The 20,442-nt window shown below is 44.8% G+C and overlaps 1 protein-coding gene across 1 annotated transcript in view; it reads left to right on the forward strand.

Moving 5' to 3' along the window:
• Positions 1-20,442, forward strand: part of THOC2 (THO complex subunit 2) — a 282,137-nt gene that overhangs the window by 29,109 nt on the left and 232,586 nt on the right. The window contains exons 6-7 of the mRNA XM_082263317.1: positions 1,717-1,838; positions 17,423-17,556. Coding sequence (XP_082119443.1) covers positions 1,717-1,838; positions 17,423-17,556 — 256 coding nt within the window. The remainder of the gene's footprint in view (positions 1-1,716; positions 1,839-17,422; positions 17,557-20,442) is intronic.

Below are 20,442 nucleotides of genomic sequence, written 5' to 3' on the forward strand. Positions count from 1 at the left end.
TTATCAGTCCTCTTTTATGGTGTCTGAAGATGGAACCTCAGCACTCCTGGAAGTGCTGAATGACAAAGTTGCAGTGCTGGAAGGGATGGGAGGTAGAACGTATTGGTTGACCGAACATCGAATCTCATTTTTCAGGGCACCTTTATTTACAATATCTTGTTCTCTTGATATGGTCACTTTGGACTAATTAGTGTGTTTTTGCTTCCCCCCCCCCTTCAACTATATTAATATTTTCAATTAATTTTGTGAATTTTTTTTTTTTTTCTGCTCTTGCTAGAACTCCTATTTATCTTAGATATGAAGGAGGAATTTGAACTACCCCCAACCATATAATTCACTACTTTTTTGCAAGCCATATACAGTTCACAACTTATAAACCTTAAAATTATTACCTTCTTTGAACAACTCCTGAGAAGGCCAGATAGCACCAAATTAGTCTCTACCTATTACTCTAACCTTATTGATACTGAAGTCTCGTTTTTCTTTTCATTAAAAATAACATGTTATCCCTACCTACTCTGCTTAGTGGTTTGTACAGAGCAGCCCAGGTCCTCTTCTCGGGTCCCTCTTCGGTGCTCCTGGCACTCCCTCATGTTGAGTTCCCCCACAGCAAGCAGCTTGCTATGGGGGCACCCAAACCGAGCTGCAGCTCCCTGTGTCTATTCCGACACAGAGCTGCAGCCTGGCCCCCACCTCCTTTCTCTTCTCATTGGCTCACAGAATTTGACAGTAGCAGGAGCCAATGGTACCGGACTGCTGTCTCAGCCAATGAGGTGGGGATTCCCGGACAGCCGATTCTCTCATGCTACATCGCTGGATCTAGATGGACCTCTGGTAAGAGGGGGGTTGAGGGAGGCTGTTGCACACAGGTTTGTTATCTTAATGCATAGAAAACCGTCTGCCTTTTATAACCACTTTTTTTTTTTACTAACACCTCTAGAGCGAGATAAGTGGTCTTTACCTGCTCTCCAGATTACTGACCAGGACTGGGTGGAATTTGAGGATACATAAAAGGGTTCACTCCTAGGGGCAGATTGATGCAGCTGAAATTGGTTCATCGCAGCCTCTTTACAGCTGCTAGATTGCATTAAATGGCTCTACACTATGCTTTATTTCGCTGCTCCCCCCCCACACACACTGTTTCTTGACCTCTCAGTATGACTCAAACTTTTGGCTAAAGGTCAATGATTTCATCCCTTGAGTCCTGGAACTCCCCAATATTCCCATCCACCAAAAAAATGGCATGTTTAGAAACTGGTAGGTCTCCCATAATTCCTATAATGCTGAATGTTCTAACTTTCCACTCCTATACCTGGAAAACGACCCTTTTCACATGGAAAGTAACTTCTCCTCCTCTTTTCTATGACAATTTGGTTATGATTGGTTGAAGACCATTTACCTCTGTGCAAATTGGCTTATGAATGCAGGAAAAATCCACAAGTTTTTGACAAAGGATGAGCTAGATGGGGCTCCACCACCCACACATAGGCTTCCCTGGATTCAGGGTCCTGATTAGCTCTATATAAGCTACTGCTTCTGAATGATGGTTACTGTAACCTTATTTTCTCTTTTTTATTATTATTTTTTTTTTTGTGTGTGTTTACTTTGACATACTCATAGTTAATTGATGCATTGAGAAACTAGTACAACTGTTTTGTATGTTATAGCACTTCTCCATTTATTGACAAAATAAAAAAATTGAATATTCTTTTACAGTATCTAGTGTCTGACACAATTCTTAAAGAACGCCTAGATCCCGAAACACTGGAATCGCTTGGACTCATTAAACAATCCCAACAGTTCAACCAGAAGTCTGTAAAAATAAAGACCAAACTTTTGTAAGTATGGTTTCAAATCTGTGTGTGAACTGTATAAATATATTTATCTTGCGTTCATTGACGGACACAGCTCCTGATATTCTTAACCATTGGGTTATACTGCCCCCTACTGGAGTAAGACACAAGGCAGAAAATGTCTTGCTATGTCTATGGGCAGTCCCTGGGAGTGTACTCCCCCCCCCCCCCCCCCCCCTCCCTGCTATAGGTACTCAGTTTTTTTTTTTTTTTTTCTGTCTAATCAGGAGTAAGGACCTAGTTCCTTACCTGGGATCTCTGGTCCTGGCAAAATCTTTTTCTTTTTAGATACATTTTTTCTTTTTTTACCTGGTTTTTCCTGTGAGATCTACAATCAACTGCGGGACGACTGGCTGGATAATCTCGTTCCAGTGGTCATCCCAGTCTGGCCAGCGACCGCGCGTAGCCCTCAGCTCTGCGCTAGGTCGACAACGACATAGCCCCATTGGATGGGTGCTGGCCTGGGAGTTAAACGCCTTGCAAGGTCGCATACGACTGGTTTTAGGCCTGAGTCGCAGCGTTCTTTCTTGGCGACAGTCCCCCCATTTCGATGGCGAGGGGTTCTGTCTGGAGCGGTGCCCGTCTGGTTCCTGGTAGGGTGAGTAGCTGCCCCCCTCTCCCCCTGGAGGGTTTTGGGGTGGACGCGGGCCCCTCCATGGGGATGGTCAGACCCCTCCTTCCTGTCACTCCCTTCACCTGTTACCCCTCCCCCCCCATCCTACCCCCCACTGATGCTGTGTGGGTGGTCTGGTACACCTCCCGGAGTGGGGGCAGGGCGCTATGCTGGCGTTTGGGGGGGGGGGGGTGCACGCCGGCGACCAGACAATCGGCTGTGCGGGGGGGGGGTTGTACCTTGTAGGCGCTCCTACCAGGGCCCCTTGTCCTGCCTGTGCCTGTCCTTAGGTTTAGGGGTCCCTCCTGGGAGCCTTGGGTGCTATGATTTTTTTTTTAGCCTTTGTGCTGCAATGCATGTAGTCTGGCAGCCATTTTGCGGTGGTTTGCCATAGAAAATAGCGGCGGCCAATGACAGGTGGAGCACAATGGGTGGAGATTTCGGCGGTGGGAGCCCTTCCTCATCTCCTGGTGCTAACTCCTGGATAACTCCTGGATCCTTTCCTGATCGTCCAACGTGCAGTGCAGATTCTCCTGGTTGCTACGGTGCCTGGTTTCTGCGGGGTGAGGAGTCTGGTGGACTCCCTCTGAGGATTGTTTGTGGCTCTGTGACTGGCAAACCGGGTGTGCTGTCAGAGCGGTGGGGGTTGTTCCTTAGCAGTGTTTCCCACTTTTTTGTAGGAACCCCCTGGTGACTCATTGAGTCTTTGGATCACGTTTCCCCCACCTGATCCCCTCTCTGAGGCCTCGGGGTTCTCTGGGCCCAATCCATCTACGCACTGACAACGGTCCTGGAGTCCTTTGTGTCCCCGATGGAGTTGGCTTTTGGGCAACGGCTGGCATAAAGCACCCCCTGCCTTCCCCTGCCTCATCTGTCCCCTCAGATCCTAAATCTGATTCGGCTTCCACGGATGTGGGTCACCCTGCATGGGTCGTCAACCACGCGCCCTGAATCCTCAGATAGTGAGGATACTGAGACACTTCTGCAACTGCGTACAAAAAAGCGCTGGGTGGGGGGGGGGGGGGGTTTGCACTGATAGTATCTGTGCATTAGACCTTTAAAGATGGAGGATGCAGTTTCAGCTATGATGGAGCTGCAGGTCCCCCTTGGCACTTTCATGCCATCCAGAGCAGCAAAGGTGTAACCTTTCCCCCCTATTTTGACAGAATTGTCACTACAGAGTAATGACGACCAAAGCGTCCCCTTGGGGTCCTGAAGTGCTTTGCTACGCAATACCCTTATAAGGAGTCCTTTCTTAAGAAGTGGACTGTTCCACCGGTGGTGGACCTTCCAGTTTCCAGAATACTCAAGGCAACCTTGATTCTGGTTGATGCATTCCTGGCCTTTAAGGACCTCCCTGACAGGAAGGCGGAGGCTGTGGCCCACAATTTGTACACCCTGGCTGGTTCGGCACGGAGGACAATATTCACCATCGCCCTGGTGTCGCAGACCCTGACCGAGTGGGCTAAGCTTTTACGCCCTGACCTGGAGGGAAAACGGCTCCCCCCTGCTTTGCTGAGCTGGCGGAAGGGAAGGGTCCTGTAAATATGCTATTTCCCAGCCCTTTCCTTTTCTGAAAGGACACAGTGATTTATCGGTACAGATCACTCTTTTGTCAATTCATAACTGAAGCACATGTGGGGGAGCATAAATTGTGTATGGTTGAGTGCATGCTGCTGTTGTTTTGTGATTCTGGTCTAGCTATGTCATTATTTGAAAAAAACCATACCGGGTACTCTATGCCCGTTCTCTGTTGTTCCATCCCCTTTTTGATGCTGTATCAAACTTTCAAGCTCTTTGGTACTCAGTGTACTTTAAGTCATTATGCAAAAAAATAAACACTGTTCTAAAATAAGTCGAGGGAAAAGTGTAGTGCACTGTGTGGTGGCCGACTAAGACATGGGGCAGCTCTGATTGACAGATAGTGCTGCTGTAACTGATGAACAATTAAACTCTTGTGTATGAAAGCACAAGGTCATTGAGAGTTTTAGCAATAGCAAACTTGTGAATATGACGCTGTTGCGCTAATATCAGATTTTTTTTTTTTTTCCTGGTTTGAATCATGTAATGTATCAATAGCGAAGTTATGAGAACTATGCTATTGTGTGGCCCTTTGGACAGGTGTACACACTTGAGGCCACCTATAATCAACACAAAGTTCTACTTTAAGCTGAATCTCTGAATGCCCTATTAGAAACATACAAACGTTGGCCTCTTTAAAGAAGCTACTATAGCATACTATCCTGTAAGGGTTTGTCAGCCAAAAGGCACATTTCCATTTACACACAGATTTTGTAGCCACTACCATGTGCTTAAAGTGTTAAATTCCAAGTTACCCTGAACAACCAGTCTTTCTGCTTGTATTTAGATTGTTATACCAGAGCAAGTGAATTTCTGCACAGGGAAAGGACGAGCGTGTAATATGCCATTCTGGTCACAGGGATTGATTGGAGCATGGTAATATCAGTCACCCTCTTGATCTGCTTTAAACAAGAGAAGTTACAAACAATCAGCGGATGCTGACCTGCTCATGTAAAAGCAATACTAGCTGTCGCAATGACAGCCGGATATTGTCAGTGGCTGTCACAGAAGAGCTGTGGGGGGAGAGGGAGAGACCAGGCATAACAGACACACACAGTTTTTGAAGAATGCCCAAAATCCATAGCTGGTTATATACTCACTAGAGAGTTATTTTATTTATAACGATGTAGAATAAAATAGAAAAAAAACATTTAACCCAGTTAAACCCACTTGTGTACCAACAAGTATGAAGCGAACTAGCTGCTGTTTCCTTCAAAGTATACCAGCTACTGAGTACACTGACAAATAGCATTGGCCAGTGGAAAGTTTGGCTTTGTAGCTACACAAAGTTATCAAAAAAAATTATAAAAATCAGTTTTAAAAAGGTGCCACCCTCTCCTAAAATATTAGGATTTTTGACTTCTCGTATAATTACGGACACAGCTTCTGATATTTTTAACCACTGGGTTATACTTCCCCCTACAGGAGTAGGACACGAAGCAGGAAAAAAAAAAAAAAAAGTCTAGCTACGCCTATAGGCTGTCCCAGGCGGTATACTCCCTCTCTTGGCTATAGGTACTCAGTTTTGTTACAAGCCATGACAGAACAATTACAATTCCACGGAGGGGTGGGTGCTGTGTCCGTCAATGAACATCAGAGAAATGGGTTTTACAGTAAGTCAAAAATCCTATTTTTTATTTCGTACATTGACGGACACAGCTCCTGATATTCTTAACCATTGGGACATCCCAAAGCAGCGTTAAACATAAGGGGTGGGAACAGCAAAAAATTCCCAAGGCTAAAAACAGTAGCCAAACCAGGCAACATTGGCTCAACCAAAACAATTGGAGCCCACCTGAAAAAAACAATACACCCTTAAAAAGAGGACCAAGTCCTCTAAACCGCAGCCTGCAAAGTCTTGCGGCCAAAAGAGGCATCCGCAGATGCCAACACATCCACATTGAACTTTGTGAAAGTGTGCACCAACGACTAGATGGCCGCCTTGCAAACCTGCGTCACTGACACCTGATGACAGAAGGCCCAGGAGACACTGATCGCCCAATTACAGTGCGCCTTGATAGGGAAAGGAGGAACCTGACCCCTGATGGAATAGGCCTGAATCCACATCTGTCTGATCCATCTGGGAATGATCGCAGAGGAAGCGGACAGCCCTGTCTGAGATCTGACCGCAAGCACAAATGGTGAGTCTGACTTCCTATAAAAAGACTATATAGCTGCCAGGTACACCCTAATTGCCCCAACAATATCCAAGGCTTGCAAGGCAATTTCCTTAGGATGTTTTGGCCTGGGACACAGGGAAGGCTACACAATGTCTTCATTCAAATAGAAATCAGAGAATCAGAGACAACCTTAGGAATTAATGAATGACAGGGGCAAAGAACCACCTTATCTCTGTGAACCAAGTAAGGTGATTGACAGGATAACGCCGCTAGTCAACACAAGATCTTCATTCCCACCTAATGAGACAGCGTAAACAAGGGAATCTCCCAAAGAATCTCAAAGGTAAACTTCTGGAGGACCGAAAGCACAAAATTGAGGTCCCCAAGTGGCCACGGAGACCGCACTGGAGGAACCAAATGGCGAACGCCCTTTAGAAAAGTATGCACCAGGGAGTGTGTGTGTGTGGCCAAGAGTCGTTGAAAGAAGATCGCCAAAGCAGACACCTGGTCTTTGATGGTACTAAAGGGCATTTTCTGTTCAACCCCCGTGAAGCAAGGTGAAGATCTGAGCCACCGAGAGGGAGCAAGAATGAATCCCAAGGGATACTTGCAATGCGATGTACGTGTTCTACGTACAATGGTAGATCTTTCTAGAAGTAGATATCCTAGGATTTTAACAGCGTTGGAATCAACAATTCAGACCAACCCCTATCCTTCAGCGCCTGGCTTTTAACAGCCAAGCTGTCAAAGATAGCGATTGTAAAGCAGGATGGAAGATTGGTCCTTGGGACAGCAGATCTTCCCTGAGAGGAAGCTTCCAAGGAACGTTGGCAACCAGCCGCACCTGATCAGCGCACCAAGCACGGCGAGGCCAGTCCGGGGACACTAAGATGACCGGAATTACTTCTGACTCGATCCTGCGAAGAAGTCTTGGCAGAAGCTTGAGAGGAGGGAAGGCGTAAATCAGATAATACTGACCCCATGGGGCCACCAGCGCCTGTGGAGTCCGCCAATGGATCTCGTGACCGTGCCACGAACCTCTGCACCTTTCTGTTGAGCCGAGACGCCAACAGATCCATCCCGGGGGTGCCCGTCAGAGACACAACTGATTAAACCCTTCCAGATAAAGAGACCATTCTCCCTGGTCCAACGCCTGGTGACTGAGGTAATCCACCTGCCAGTTTTCCACCCCGGGAATGTGTACAGCGAAAGAGCTGTAACGAACGTTCTGCCCACCCGAGAATGCCAGCTAACTCCAGACCCGACAGGCTGGCATCCATGGTGACCACCGTCCAATACAAGGGGAGGAAGGATTTGCCCTACCCGTGCGCCGAAAAACGAAGCCACCAGATCAGGGACCCTTTTGCACCCCAGATCAGCTGGACTTGGTTGTCCAGAGTCTTGTCCCATTTGATCAGAATCTCCCTTGCGGGGACCTCGTATGGGACCGCTTGAAGGTAGACACAATCAGGCCCAGCACTCGCATGCAAGTCCGGAGGAGTGACCATCTGCTGGACAGCAGGAGACAAACTGCAGCCTGCTGTTTCTGGAGTTTGCTCAGAGGAAGAAGTACTCTGGCTAAGGCCGAGTTCTGAGTCAGATCCAGATGGTCTAGTTCCATGGAAGGAACCAAAGCAGACTTCAGAAGATTCAGAATCTAGCCGAACTTCCTCGGGGTCCGTATGGAGATCTCCAGGATTTCTACCAGTGCAGTAGGAGACTTCTGATCGCAGAAGGAGGTCCTCCAAGTAGCCCAGGCTGACTTAATGTTAGCACCGGGGCTAACACTTTTGTGAAGACCTGAGGAGCAGAGGCAAAACCAAAGGGTAACGCCACAAACTGATAATGCTCCTCTCCCACAGCAAAGCAGAGGAAGCGTTGGTGACCGACACATATTGGAATGTAAAAGGTAAGCGTCCTTGATGTCGATGGAGGCAAAAAAATCCCCCTGATGCAGAGAAGCCACCACTATGTGAACCAACTTCATTCTGAACTTCTGCACCTGTACAAGAAGTTCAGCAGCTTGAGGTCCAGGATTGGATGCACCTTGCCTTCCTTCCTGGGAACTGTCCACAGGTTTGAGAAAATCCCTGAAAACGTTTCAAAGTCCGAACAGGGACTATCACCCCTTGAAGTAAAAGTTCTTCCACCGTCCCAAAGAGAGGCTGTAAGTGGACCGAGGGACAGTCGCACGTTGGAAGGAAAGAATCTTTCCGGAGGGTAAGAACGAAACTCAATCTTGTAGCCGGACTGCCTGACTTTGTGGACCCACTTTTCTTCCTCCAGCTGTTGAAAGACTGCTGAGGGAGTGGAGGACAAGCAGGCTTTTAGTGGCTGCAGGAGAAAAAGGAGGGCATCTGTTCCTGTAGAATACCCTCATTCCTTCTGTATAGGTGTTCAGGGTAGCCACTCGGGTCCCATGGAGCGGGGTTGCAAATGCAACCCCTGTGCCCCCTTTCGTTTTTACCCCTGCAATGCAGTATTGCATGATTGCGCTGAGAAAAAAGTGGAATATGTCCAGAGATTGAAGAAAAAAAAATTGTATATCTCTCTGTGCACCACTGCAAGCTTGTTTGTGTGAACGGAGGCAGATTGCCTTGTCTCTGCGATGGGCATGACTGTCCAGCACAGCCCAATGCAAATGGTGTGAACAGTGTCTGTCTGTCTGTCTGTCTGTCTTTTTTACATTGCAATAAACTGTATTTTCTTTGGAAATACATAGCTGAGGGGGGTGGGTGGCCAGGATGAGAAACACTTCTGCTTGGCAGTGACTAAGGAGGGTTTACCATGTGCTGCTGTGCAGATATCTGTTTCAGCACAACCACCCTTTTTCCTTGTTACTGTAATCAGCAGTATCTGCTGATCCAGAGCTCTGGAGACTGCAGTGAGCTGAAGGGAGTCAGCCTGGTGTTGCAAATGGTTTATGGGGCTTAAGCTTATTTCTGGTACTTCTCATGGGGATAATATCTGTTTGATAAAAGACCAAATTATTTTTGAAAGCTTCTTTTGCCTCATAGACAAGAAGTTTCACAGAGGCTGCTTGTGGGGCTATATTTTATTTTACTTTAAGAAATCTGGCCAACTTCTGAAAATTTCTGTATCAGTATTCAAACCATCTAATGTTAAAATTTGAATATGACAAGTGCTTAACTGTCAGCAATCTCAGGACGCACTGGTCATATATGAGGGTCTGTTTTTTTTGTTTTTTTTTTTTTATTTTCTGTATAGTCCACTTTTAATATATTTACTTTAGTCTTTTGACCTTGAATAAAACCCGCCTGATCAGAATTATTCCAATCAAGGAGGAGATTTTTTTTTTTTCAGGATCTTTGCCTTCCCTGTTTGATGGAAATGTGGACATCAATGATTTTGGAAGCAGATCTATACCCAATGAGAAATAAATGCAGAAATGGAATAGTAGAAAATGTCTCGTTGTATCCCTCTTGGCTTGGGCACTTTGGGATAAATGGGCTTCTATTTGATATGCAATAATCTGCTTTTGTGCCTTGTTCTGAGGCGCAAAGGTTATACAATGATTTATACAGATATTTATTATAATGCACAAAGGCTCTTAACAGCATCCGATGATCACAATAGTAGCAGGCTGAATTTTTTTTTTTTTTAATTTTTTGTTAAATGTTCTCTTAGAGTTCTAATTTCAAAATTTTTTGGTGTGGAAGAACTCTGGTATTTTTTTTTTTTCTTCACGTTAGTTCTCCAAGACCTATAGACTAATTATTTGAAAATATATATATTTCTCTTTTGTTCGACGGGCAGCTCTCCAGCATTCTGAACCATAGGGTTAGATTGTTCCCTACAGGAGTGAGACACTAGGCAGAAAAAAAACCTTTGCTACGCCTATGGGCAGTCCTAGGTGGTATACCCCCCCCCCCCCCACTCTGTCTTCAGTTTTATTTCTGCCTTGTCAGGAGTAACTGCCAGACTGGGTGACAGGCTGGAAATTCTAGAACATGTAGTCACCCCAGTCTGGCCAGCAAGCGCGCAGACCACAACTCTGCGCTAGGTAATTTCTTTTATATAGCCCCACTGGACGGGGGCTGGCCTGCCATTTTAAACGCTTTAAGAGGTCGCATACAACAGCGTCTTGGCCTGATTCTCAGTGTTCCTCCTGGCCAACAGCCCCCCATTTCAGTTGTGAGAAGACTGGAGCGGTGCCAGTCTAGTTCCTGGTGTGGTGAGTAGCTTTCTCCCCCCCCCCCCCCCCCTCTCCCTGGTGAGTTTTGGGGTGGACATGGTCCCCTCCCTGGGACAGTCGTACCTGTGGGTACCCCTCCTTCCCATCCGAGCCCCCCTGTGTGGTGGTGTTCCCTGTGGGTCATCTGGGCTATTGGCTGGGAGGGAGGGACACTGCCTATGGTGACCCTGTGCCAGTCTCCCCTTTCCTTGTTATTACAGCTTGGGTTCCAGGGATCCCTCCTGGGTCCTTAGGAGCCTTGTGCGGCAGCCATTTTTTTGTAGCCTGGATGTTTTTATTGGGCTGCTGGCCATGTTTGTGTAGTCCGGCGGCTATTTTTTGTTGGTTGCTAATAGAGTAGCGACCATGACAGAGGAGCCTTTGGGTGGTGATATTGGCTGTGGGAGCTTCTCCTTTTCCCCTGGTGCTGAATCCTGTTGTGTTTTTTTTTTTTTTTCTTTCCCATTGGATGCCGCACGTGGAGCAAGTGCATCCTGGTGCAGTCGGTGCAACTCTGGTGGGGTGGTGAGTCTGGTGGGGTCCCTCTCTCGGTCTGCTGCAGGTTGTGGGGTGCTCTGTTTGCTGGCAAGCTGGTGGTGCTACCAGCATGGTGGGGGTGTCCAGTTGCAGTGCTAAACACTTTTTGTGTGGGTCCCCCTCTTTTTTATTAATGGAGTCTCTGGAGCATGTTTCCCCACCTGACCCCCTCTGAGGCTGCAGGTCCCTCGGTGTCCCATCTATCCATTGATGCACTGATGGCGTTCCTGGAGTCCTTTGTGTCTCGGGTGGAGGTGGCTTTTGGGCAGTGGGCTAAAAAGCATCCCCCGCCTTCCGCTGTCGGTCGTGCTCACCCTGCAGGATCTGAATTGTCTGATAGTGAGAGTGATTCCTCCATGCCTGTAGCTGCGCACAAGGAGCTGGTGGACGCACTGATTGTATCTGTGCAGGAAACTTTAAAAATTAAGGGTGCAGCTAAAGCTGCGGCGGAGGTGGCTTTCCCCTTTTGGCACTCATAACCCGTCTTGCGCGGCAAAAGTGTTTCCTTATCCCTCCTGTTTTGACAGATTTGTCGCAAAAGAGTGGGAGCGTCCAAAACATCCCTTTTGTGGTTCCTAAACGCTTCGCGGTGAGGCACCCCTTTGTGAAGTCCCTCAAGAAGTGGACTGTTCCACTGGGTGCACAAGAAGTTTTTTTCGTCCCTCAGGTTTCACTGACAAGGGCTCAAAACCTTTCAAGTCCTCCTTGGGAGGTTCTTAGCAGCCCTGGTCTTGCAAGCTGAGAGTGGGATTCTCTATACCACGGGACAAGGCTCCTTAAGCATGAAGGTGTGCCCTCATCGGTGCCTGGGGTGAGGAGAGATATTTGCTGGTTTCCGGGGCCATGGACCTCTTTGGTAAATGACAAATGAGTCCACGAAGTGATACTGTCTGGTTACAAGATCGAGTTTCGTTCTTGCCCTCCAGAAAGGTTCTTCCCTTCCAATGTGCGTCTGTTCCCGGATCGATTGCAAGCTCTCTTTGTTGCAGTTCAAGACCTGCTGCTTCAGTGTGTGATTTTTGGCCTGGTTCTGGCCTCAGAACAGTTCCAGGGTTTTTAGTAGAGATGGGCTCAGGCGTATTCGAATTCCCATGTGCCCGATCCCGCCAGGAAGCCGACACTGCACTCCGCTAATCACAGGCAGTGAGACATTTCCAGATCTGTGCAGCTGTTGATTGGGAAATGTCTCTCTGCCTGTAATAAGTGGAGTGCAGTGTCGGCTTCCTGGGGGTATTGGGCAAGTGCAAACTCTTAACACACTTGAGGCCATCTCTAGTTTTTATTCAAACCTGTTCACCGTCCCAAAGAAAGAGAGGACATGGTACGTCTGATTCTGGACCTCAAGGCCCCAAACTGCTTTGTGCGGGTACAAAAGTTAGGAATGGAGTCGATTCGCATGGTGGTGGCATCAAGGGGATTTTCTTGACTCTATCGACATCAAGGATGCTTACCTGCACACGCCAATATGTGCCTGACACCAGCGCTTCCTCCAGTTTGCTGAAGGAGAAAAGAACTATCAGTTCATGCCATTACCCTTTGGTATCGTCTCTACTCCTCGGGTCTTCACAAAAGTGTTGGCTCCCATTCTGGCGTTGCTAAGTCAGTGAGGGATTGCAGTACTGGGCTATCTGGATGACCACCTCTTACGAGTGGAGTCCTCTGCTGCGTTGATGGATGAGGTGGAGATCACTATATAGACCCTGAAGGAGTTTGGTTGGCTTCTAAATTACCAGAAGTCTGCTCTGGTTCCCTCCAGAAAATTTGATCATCTGGGTCTGACTCTAGAATCTAGCTCTAGCCAGTGTGTTCCTTCCTCTGGACAAATTCCAGAAGTTGCTACTGCTATTCATCTACTGCTGTCCAGCAGAGGGTCATCCCTCCGTACTTGCATGCTGGTACTGGGCCTGATGGTATCTACCTTCAAGGTGGTTCCGTTTGCGCAGTTCCATACGAGGTCCCTTCAAAGGGAGATCCTGGTAAAATGGGACAAGTGTCCAAAGTCTCTTGACAATCATATCTGGCTGAGCCAGGAAACCAAGGGGTCTCTGGTCTGGTGGCTTCACTCTCCAGCTCTTTGGCAGGGTAAGTCCTTTCTCTCCTTGTATTGGACAGTGGTCACCATGGATGCCAGTCTGTCTGGGTGGGGGAGGTGTCCTTGGTCTGAGCTCTTCTCAGGGTGTTTGGACACTGAAGGAGTCCAGACTACCGATCAATGTCTTGGAACTTCGAGTGATCAGGCTGTGCCTGGATCACTGAATGGATCGACTATGGGGGCTTCCGGGGCCAATTCAGTCAGACAATGCCACGGCATTGGCTTATGTCAATCACCAGGGAGAAACAAAGTGTATTGGCAGCCCTGGAAGTTTCCGGCATTCTCCGGTGGGCAGAACGCTTTGTTCTGGACCTCTCTGCCGTAAACATTCCAGGAGTTTAAAACTTGCAGGCAGACTGTCAGCACGCGTTGGACCAAGACGTGTCATGAGATGTGTTGGTGTCTTGGCTCAACAGAAAAGTCTACTGGGCCCCATGGGGCCAGTATCGTCTGATCTACACCTTCCCTCCCGCAAGCTTCTGCTGCGGCTCTTGCGCTGAATCTGGGCCAAGGGGATTCCTGTCATTCTAGTGGCCCCAGACTGGTCTCGCTGGTCTTGGTATGCTGACCTGGTGTGGCTGGTCGCCGATGTCCCTTGGAGACTGCCTCTCAGGGAGGATCTCTTGTCCCAAGAGCCAATCCTCCATCCTGCTTTATTCGCTGGCTTTTGATGGCCTGGCTGTTGAAAGCCAGCTGCTGAAGGATAGAGGTTTGGATTGGTCTGTGATTCCGACACTGCTAAAAGGCTAGAAAGTGTACCCCCAAGGAAAATCTACCATCGTACATGGAAAATGTACATTTTGTAGTGTGTTAGTCGATTGGTGTTGACCCTCTATTTTTTTCGGTGGCTCAGATTTTGGCCTTCCTTCAACAGGATGTCGTACAGAAACTGGCCTTCAGCGACCCTTGGCCACATGTTCTCTGGTATCTTTTGTTCATGGGGTTCAACATCTGACTCCACTGGTGCGGTCTCCTTTACTGGCGTGGGATCTGAACTTGGCGTTTTCAGTTCTCCAGAAGCCTCCCTTTCAGAATATTCGGAAGATTCCCCTGCTTATGCTGTCTCAGAAGGTGGCCTTGTTGGTGGCCATCATCTCTGCATGCAGGGTGTCTGAATTGGCGGCGCTATCCTGTCGTTTACCTTACTTGGTGAGTCCGAGATCCGGTGGCTCTTCACCCCTGTCCTTTCCTTCCAAAGCTTGTGTCTGATTTCCATTTGAATGAAGACATTGTGTTGCCTTCCCTTCGTCCCAGGCCCAAGCATCCTAAGGAATTTGCTTTGCATGCCTTGGATGTGGTTTGGGGATTTCGGGTGTATTTGGCAGCTACTGAGTCTTTTCACGGTCAGACTCACTGTTTGTGATTACGGACGGGTCAAGAAAAGGGCTGTCTGCTTCTTCTGCCACCCTTTCCAGATGGATCAGACAGACGGTGTGACTCAGGCCTATTCGATCAGGGCTCAGGTTCCTCCTTTCCCTGTAACGGTGTACTCAGGCGCTTAGTGCTTCTTGAGCCTTCTGTCATTAGGCGTTGGTGGTGCAGGATTGTAAGGCGGCCACCTGGTCATCACTAAATTCTATATCATGGATGTGTTGGCATCTACAATGCTTTCTTTGGCCGCAGAGTTTAGAGGGTTGTTGTTCAGGTTGGGCTCCAGTTGTGTGTTTTTTTTTTTTTTTTTTTTGTTCTCTTGTTTACCTGGTTGGCTATTCTGTTTAGCCTTGGGATTTTTTTGTTGTCCCACCCCTCATGTTTGGCACTGCTTGGGGACGTCCCAGTGGTTCAGAATACTGGAGAGCTGTGTCTGTTAATGAACGAAAGAGAAAATTGGATTTCTCTGAGTTCATTGACAGACACCGCACCCACTCCTCTATGGAGTTGTTACTTCTGACACTGTTTGTTACAAAATTGAAGACCTTTAGCAGAGAGGTGGGGGGGGGGGGGGAGTATACTACCTAGGACTGCCCATAGGCGTAGCTAAGTTCTTTTTTTCTTCCTAGTGTCCTGCTCCTGTAGGGGGCAATATAACCCAATGGTTTAGAATACTGGAGAGCTGTGTCTGTCCATGAACTCTGAGAAATGGATTTTACATTAAGTCACAAATCTCATTTTTCTTTTTGGTATAGTTTTTCTTGTCTTTTTGTGTGGCAAGTTTAGCTAAATATTGTTGCAACTCCAAATAAAAAAAGGCAATTGAACTTTTCAGGTTCCTCTAGTAAGTATACTACCCCAATTCCAATAAAGTTGAGGCGTAGTTTAAAATCTACCTAAACACAGAATGCAATGATTTGCAGATCTCATAAACCTATATTTTATTCACAATAGAAACCTCAAATGTTCAAACTGAGATGATGTCCCATTTTAAGAAAAAAATAAGTTTTTTTTGGACTTGATGGCAACCAAATGTGTCCAAAGTTGGGACAGGGCAATAAAAAGCTGGCAAACTACATCCCCAGTGTCAAAATAGTTTGGACAGCGCATGTTTATCACGGTGTAGCATCCCTTCTTCTTTTACCAACACTCTGTAAACATCTGGGGACTGAGGAGAGACCAGTTGATGGGAGTTGTGGGAAAAGAACAATGTCCCATTCTTGCCAGAGGATATGCTGATGTTAAACTTGGATATATCTTTCGGTATTGATGGTACCTTTCCAGATGTGCAAGCTTGTCCGTTCCATACACACTAATGCACCCCCGTAGCATCAGTGATGCAGGCCTTTAAACTGAGTGCTGAAAAAAAGGTCCCTCTTCTCCTAATTCAGAGGACGCAGCACCCATGGTTGCCAAAAACGTCAAATTTATATTCGTCTGACCACAGAACAATTTTCCACTTTGCAGTAGACCATTTTAAATGAGCTTTGGCCCAGAGAAGACGGTGGCTTTTCTGCATCATGTTCAGGTATGTCTGCTTCTTTGCGCGCTAGAGCTTTACCTTGCGTTTTTGGCATAGCAAAATGTATATTGACAGTAATTTTGGGAAGCATTCCTGAGCCCATGCAGTGATGTCCAGCACAGAATCATGCCCATTTTTCATGCAGTGCCGTTAAAGGGAAGATCACAGGCTTCTAGTGTCCTGTTTCAGCTTTGTCCCTTGTGCACAGAGAGTTCTCCAGATTCCCAGAATCTGGAGTTATGCACTGTAGACGATGCTCTATTTAAAGTCTTTGCAATTTTATGTTGCGGAACAATATTTTTAAATTGTTCGACAATTTTTAGATGCAGCTTTTCAGGTTGGTGACCCTCTGCCCATCTTCTGAGACATGGACTCTCTAAGATACTCTTTTTATAACCAATTGTGTTTCTGACCTGTTGCCAATTAAAGTATAAGTAAAGGCAAGACCCTTTTTTAGTTTTGGATAGAGGGGATGGATTAGAAACAGTTTTTTTTATTGCTGTCTGTGTCCCTGTTAAAGGACATTTATCCTCTTTATCTGTCCTGTTTATTAAAAGTAAAGGAAAATCTCCCATTTTTTGTTGTCCCCAGAAAAGTTATAGAGGGGAAATCTTCTATTGGGGGACAGTAGTTTGGGTGACCTGGATGGCCCCAAGGAATTCTGATAATTTAGAGCTTTTACTTCCTGTTTGGTTATGGGACAGAAAATATTTTGCCTATAGTTCTACTTTTAATTAGTTGCAAAATGTTCTTCCAGCTTTTTCTTTTTGGTACCACTTGCATTGCCAGCTTTTTATTGCCTTGTCTCAACTTTTTTGAGACTTGTTGCTGACGCCATCAATTTCAAATTACCTTATTTTTTTCTTTTAATTGTACATTTTCTAACTTTAAACATTTTGATATATATATATATTGTGAATAAAATGAGTTTGAGATTAGAAAATCATTGCATTCTGTTCTGCAGATTTTTACAGCGTGTCCAAACCTTTATTTTGCAATTAGATTTGTATTTAAAATTATTGTACTAACTGAAATACCATGTAGGGGTTTAGGTATCCTATAATAATGTTGGTTACTAAATGGTTTAAATATTAGTGGTCTGCTGATCTTTATTGCTAATTACATCTACTTTAGTAAACATCTAATTTAGGTTTGGCCTTTTCAGTCCATATATTATAAACTAACAGTGTTGCCCATAATTTTGGATGATGTGATAAAATGGTTTTCCAGGAAATGTCTGCATAAGTGTCCAGGCTGAAATGCTCATACTAAGCATCTCTGGCTTAAATGCAGCTGCTTCTGTTGTTTTCTGGTGTTTACAAAACTGTCCCCACAAGCAAATGTCAATTAAATGCTTTGTAATGCCCTTATAAGCTGCTCTTGCTAGATGGAAGAAGGACAACATGTAAATGGTTGGCAAGAACTTTCAAGAATGGTTCTGTGAATTGTTTATTTCTATTTTCTATGTTATGTCTGTAGGAAGGCTTTTTTTTCTTTAATTCATTTTGTGTTTCTGTATTCCATTTTATTTTCTGCAGTTATAAGCAACAGAAATTCAATTTATTGAGAGAAGAAAACGAAGGATATGCAAAGTTGATTGCAGAGCTTGGACAAGATTTGTCTGGGAGTATAACAAGTGATTTAATCCTGGAAAACATAAAATCCCTAATTGGTAGGGCTGGTGATATGCACTTTTATTTATTATTTTCTACACCATTGTATTTGTGTAGTTTCTCATTCTGTGTTAAAATCTAAATATCAGATTTTAATGAGATGGCAAGCCTCCCTCGAATACTGTATATAAAATAGTGCTGATCTCAAACTGTTGCCAGTTTGCATGATATCTGGCGATTTTTTTTTTTTTTTTTTTTTTTTTTTTTTTTCTCTTTAAATATTATTTCTGTTGATTTTTGGAATGGTCACTTGACCGCTTGCTCCCTTTTTTTAAATTATGCACATCAGGGACTGTTGGAGGGTAACAATGACACTGTAATGTCACAGAACATCTGCTGAACTGGCGGCCCAGTGAGAGATTAATGTCACATTTCTGTACTGTAGTGCAGTGGCAACATTTTGTGATGAAATAACAGGTGCCCAACAATGTTGTCCCCTTACTGCAGGACTGTGACCTACAACATTTTAACTAGTAAGATCAGCAGCTATGACTAGAATTAAAGACCTGGGATGAGCATTAAGGCCCTGTATTACTTAAGGTAACAGAGCTTTTATTTAAATGTGGGCAGTTTTTCAATTTTTTCTGGGCTTACACTTAAATAGTTGTAAAAAATACATTGGATGAATAGAATGCCACTTTAGTTAAGTGTTACCTTCCAAATTCCATAAAAAGCATATACCGTATTTATCGGCATATAACACTCACCTCAAATTTAAGAAGGAAATTTTAGGAAAAAAGCTTAAATTTTAAGTAGCATTGAACGCAGAATTCAGTGTCCGTGAATGCAGCCTCGCCAGCGCAGTGTCCATCAATGCAGCCTCGCCAGCGCAGTGTCCATCAATGCAGCCTCGCCAGCCCAATGCAGCCTCGCCAGCGCAGTGTCCCCCCAATGTATGTATATATATATATATATATATATATATATATATATATATATATATATATATATATATATATATATATATATATATATATATATATATATATATAATGCATAGAAGAGGATTAATTTCATTATTGAACTACTACAGTGCTCTTGGTTAATCCAAAATGTTCATAAACCTGAATATTTAAGGAAGTAAATTTTATGGTTTGGCTCTTTTTAGGCTAATCCCTATGTGCACAATTGGGCAACTATTCGTGTGTAGAATTATTATGCATTTAGATGAAAATTTAATTTTTCCCATCTCACTTGTTAATTTTATCTGGTAAAGTGATGCTAATAAACCAACAACTTTAAAATTTACAAATTAAAAAAAAAAAAAAGTCAGAAATGTTCAAGTCACCAGTATAGCCAATCTTCTTTTCAATAACCGCCATAAACCTTCCGTTCATGGAGTCTGTCAGTTTCTTGATCTGTTGACAATCAACTTTTTGTGCAGCCCAGAAACTGTTCAGAGATGTGAACTGTTTTTCTTTAATATAAATCTCCCATTTAAGAAGGGCCCACAAATTCTCAGGGTTTTGGGGGCATGTCATTATTCTTTCATCTTTAGGCCTTTACTGGCTAGCCACATAGTGGAGTACTACAAGCGATGGAGCATTGTCCTGCATAAATATCATGGTTTTCTGTAAAGATGCAGACTTTTTTTCCCTGTACCACTACTTGAAGAAATAAAAACTGGCAGTAGGTTTGCGAGTTGATTTTTGAGTTCATCTTCAACCCGAAAATGTCCAGCTAGCCCATTCTTAATAATACCAGTCCATACCAGTACCTCACCTCCACCTTGCTGATGTCTACGTTGAAGTGCAGCCCTGTGCCCTTTACTGATCCAGCCACAGAACCATCCATCTGGTCCGTCAACAGTCACTCTCATCTCATCAGTCCATAAAACCTTTTGAAAAATTTGTCTTAAGATTTTTCTAGGCCCAGTCTTGACGTTTCAACTTTGTGCCTTGTTCAGTGCTGGTCAGGGTTCAGCCTTCCTTATTTTGGCCATGTCTATGAGCACTGAACACCTTGTACTTCTGGGCACTCCAGGTAGGTTGCAGTTCTGGAATATGACAAGCACTGGAGGATAATTGCTTCCTGGTAGCTTCACATTTTGATTCTTCTCAAATCTTTGGCAGTTATTTTGCACCTTCTTTTTTTTTTTTTTTTTTTGTCTTGCAACCCTGTTGACTATTTGCAACAAAATGTTTGAAGGTTCTGTGATCATGCCCCAATATCTTAGCAATTTCAAGAGCGCTGCATCTCTCTGAAATACTTTTTTACAATTTTTTTTTTTTACTTTTCAAAGTCAGGTAAATCTTCTTTATTTAGCCCAATTTGCCTGAGAAAAAGAAGCTGCCTAATATTTATGCACGCATTGATATAAGGTGTTGATCTCCTTAGACTACACCCTCCCGCATTACACAATTTCACATCACCCAATATGCTTAAATCCAATAAGCATTCAAGTTTATTCAGTAAAAAAATTATTATTCGGTCAAAATACTCACTTGTCAAATAATTGTGCACACAGTGTATATGGTTTTGGTAAATCAAAAGGAAAATTGTTTAATGTATGGTCAGTCTTAGTTGTGGTTTGCAGATGGCATGGTGCTGCACATGTGATCAGCCTCAATACCAGCAATGCTGCAGGCAATTTACAGCACGCGCTAATTTTGGTAGCCTTATTGCTAATGTGTAATGTATGTCCTTTTGTTAAGAACATACATTATTATCAAACTGTTATGTTCAAAGTTCTGCTTTAAATATATCCGAGCACCACAAACTGAAATAGCTACTTAATTCCTTTTTAATGTTTAAAGCATGCTCAACTGTCCGTGTCTCCAACAATTTCTAGCAGTGGAATTCTAGAGTAAGGACAGATGATTCATGTAGCATTTACTTCCTGGAATCCAACTGCCCTTAGATCAGGCATCCAGCCATAGTGTATA

This window comes from Pelophylax lessonae (assembly GCF_965119305.1).
Source record: "Pelophylax lessonae genome assembly, chromosome: 7".
Lineage (NCBI taxonomy): Eukaryota > Metazoa > Chordata > Amphibia > Anura > Ranidae > Pelophylax > Pelophylax lessonae.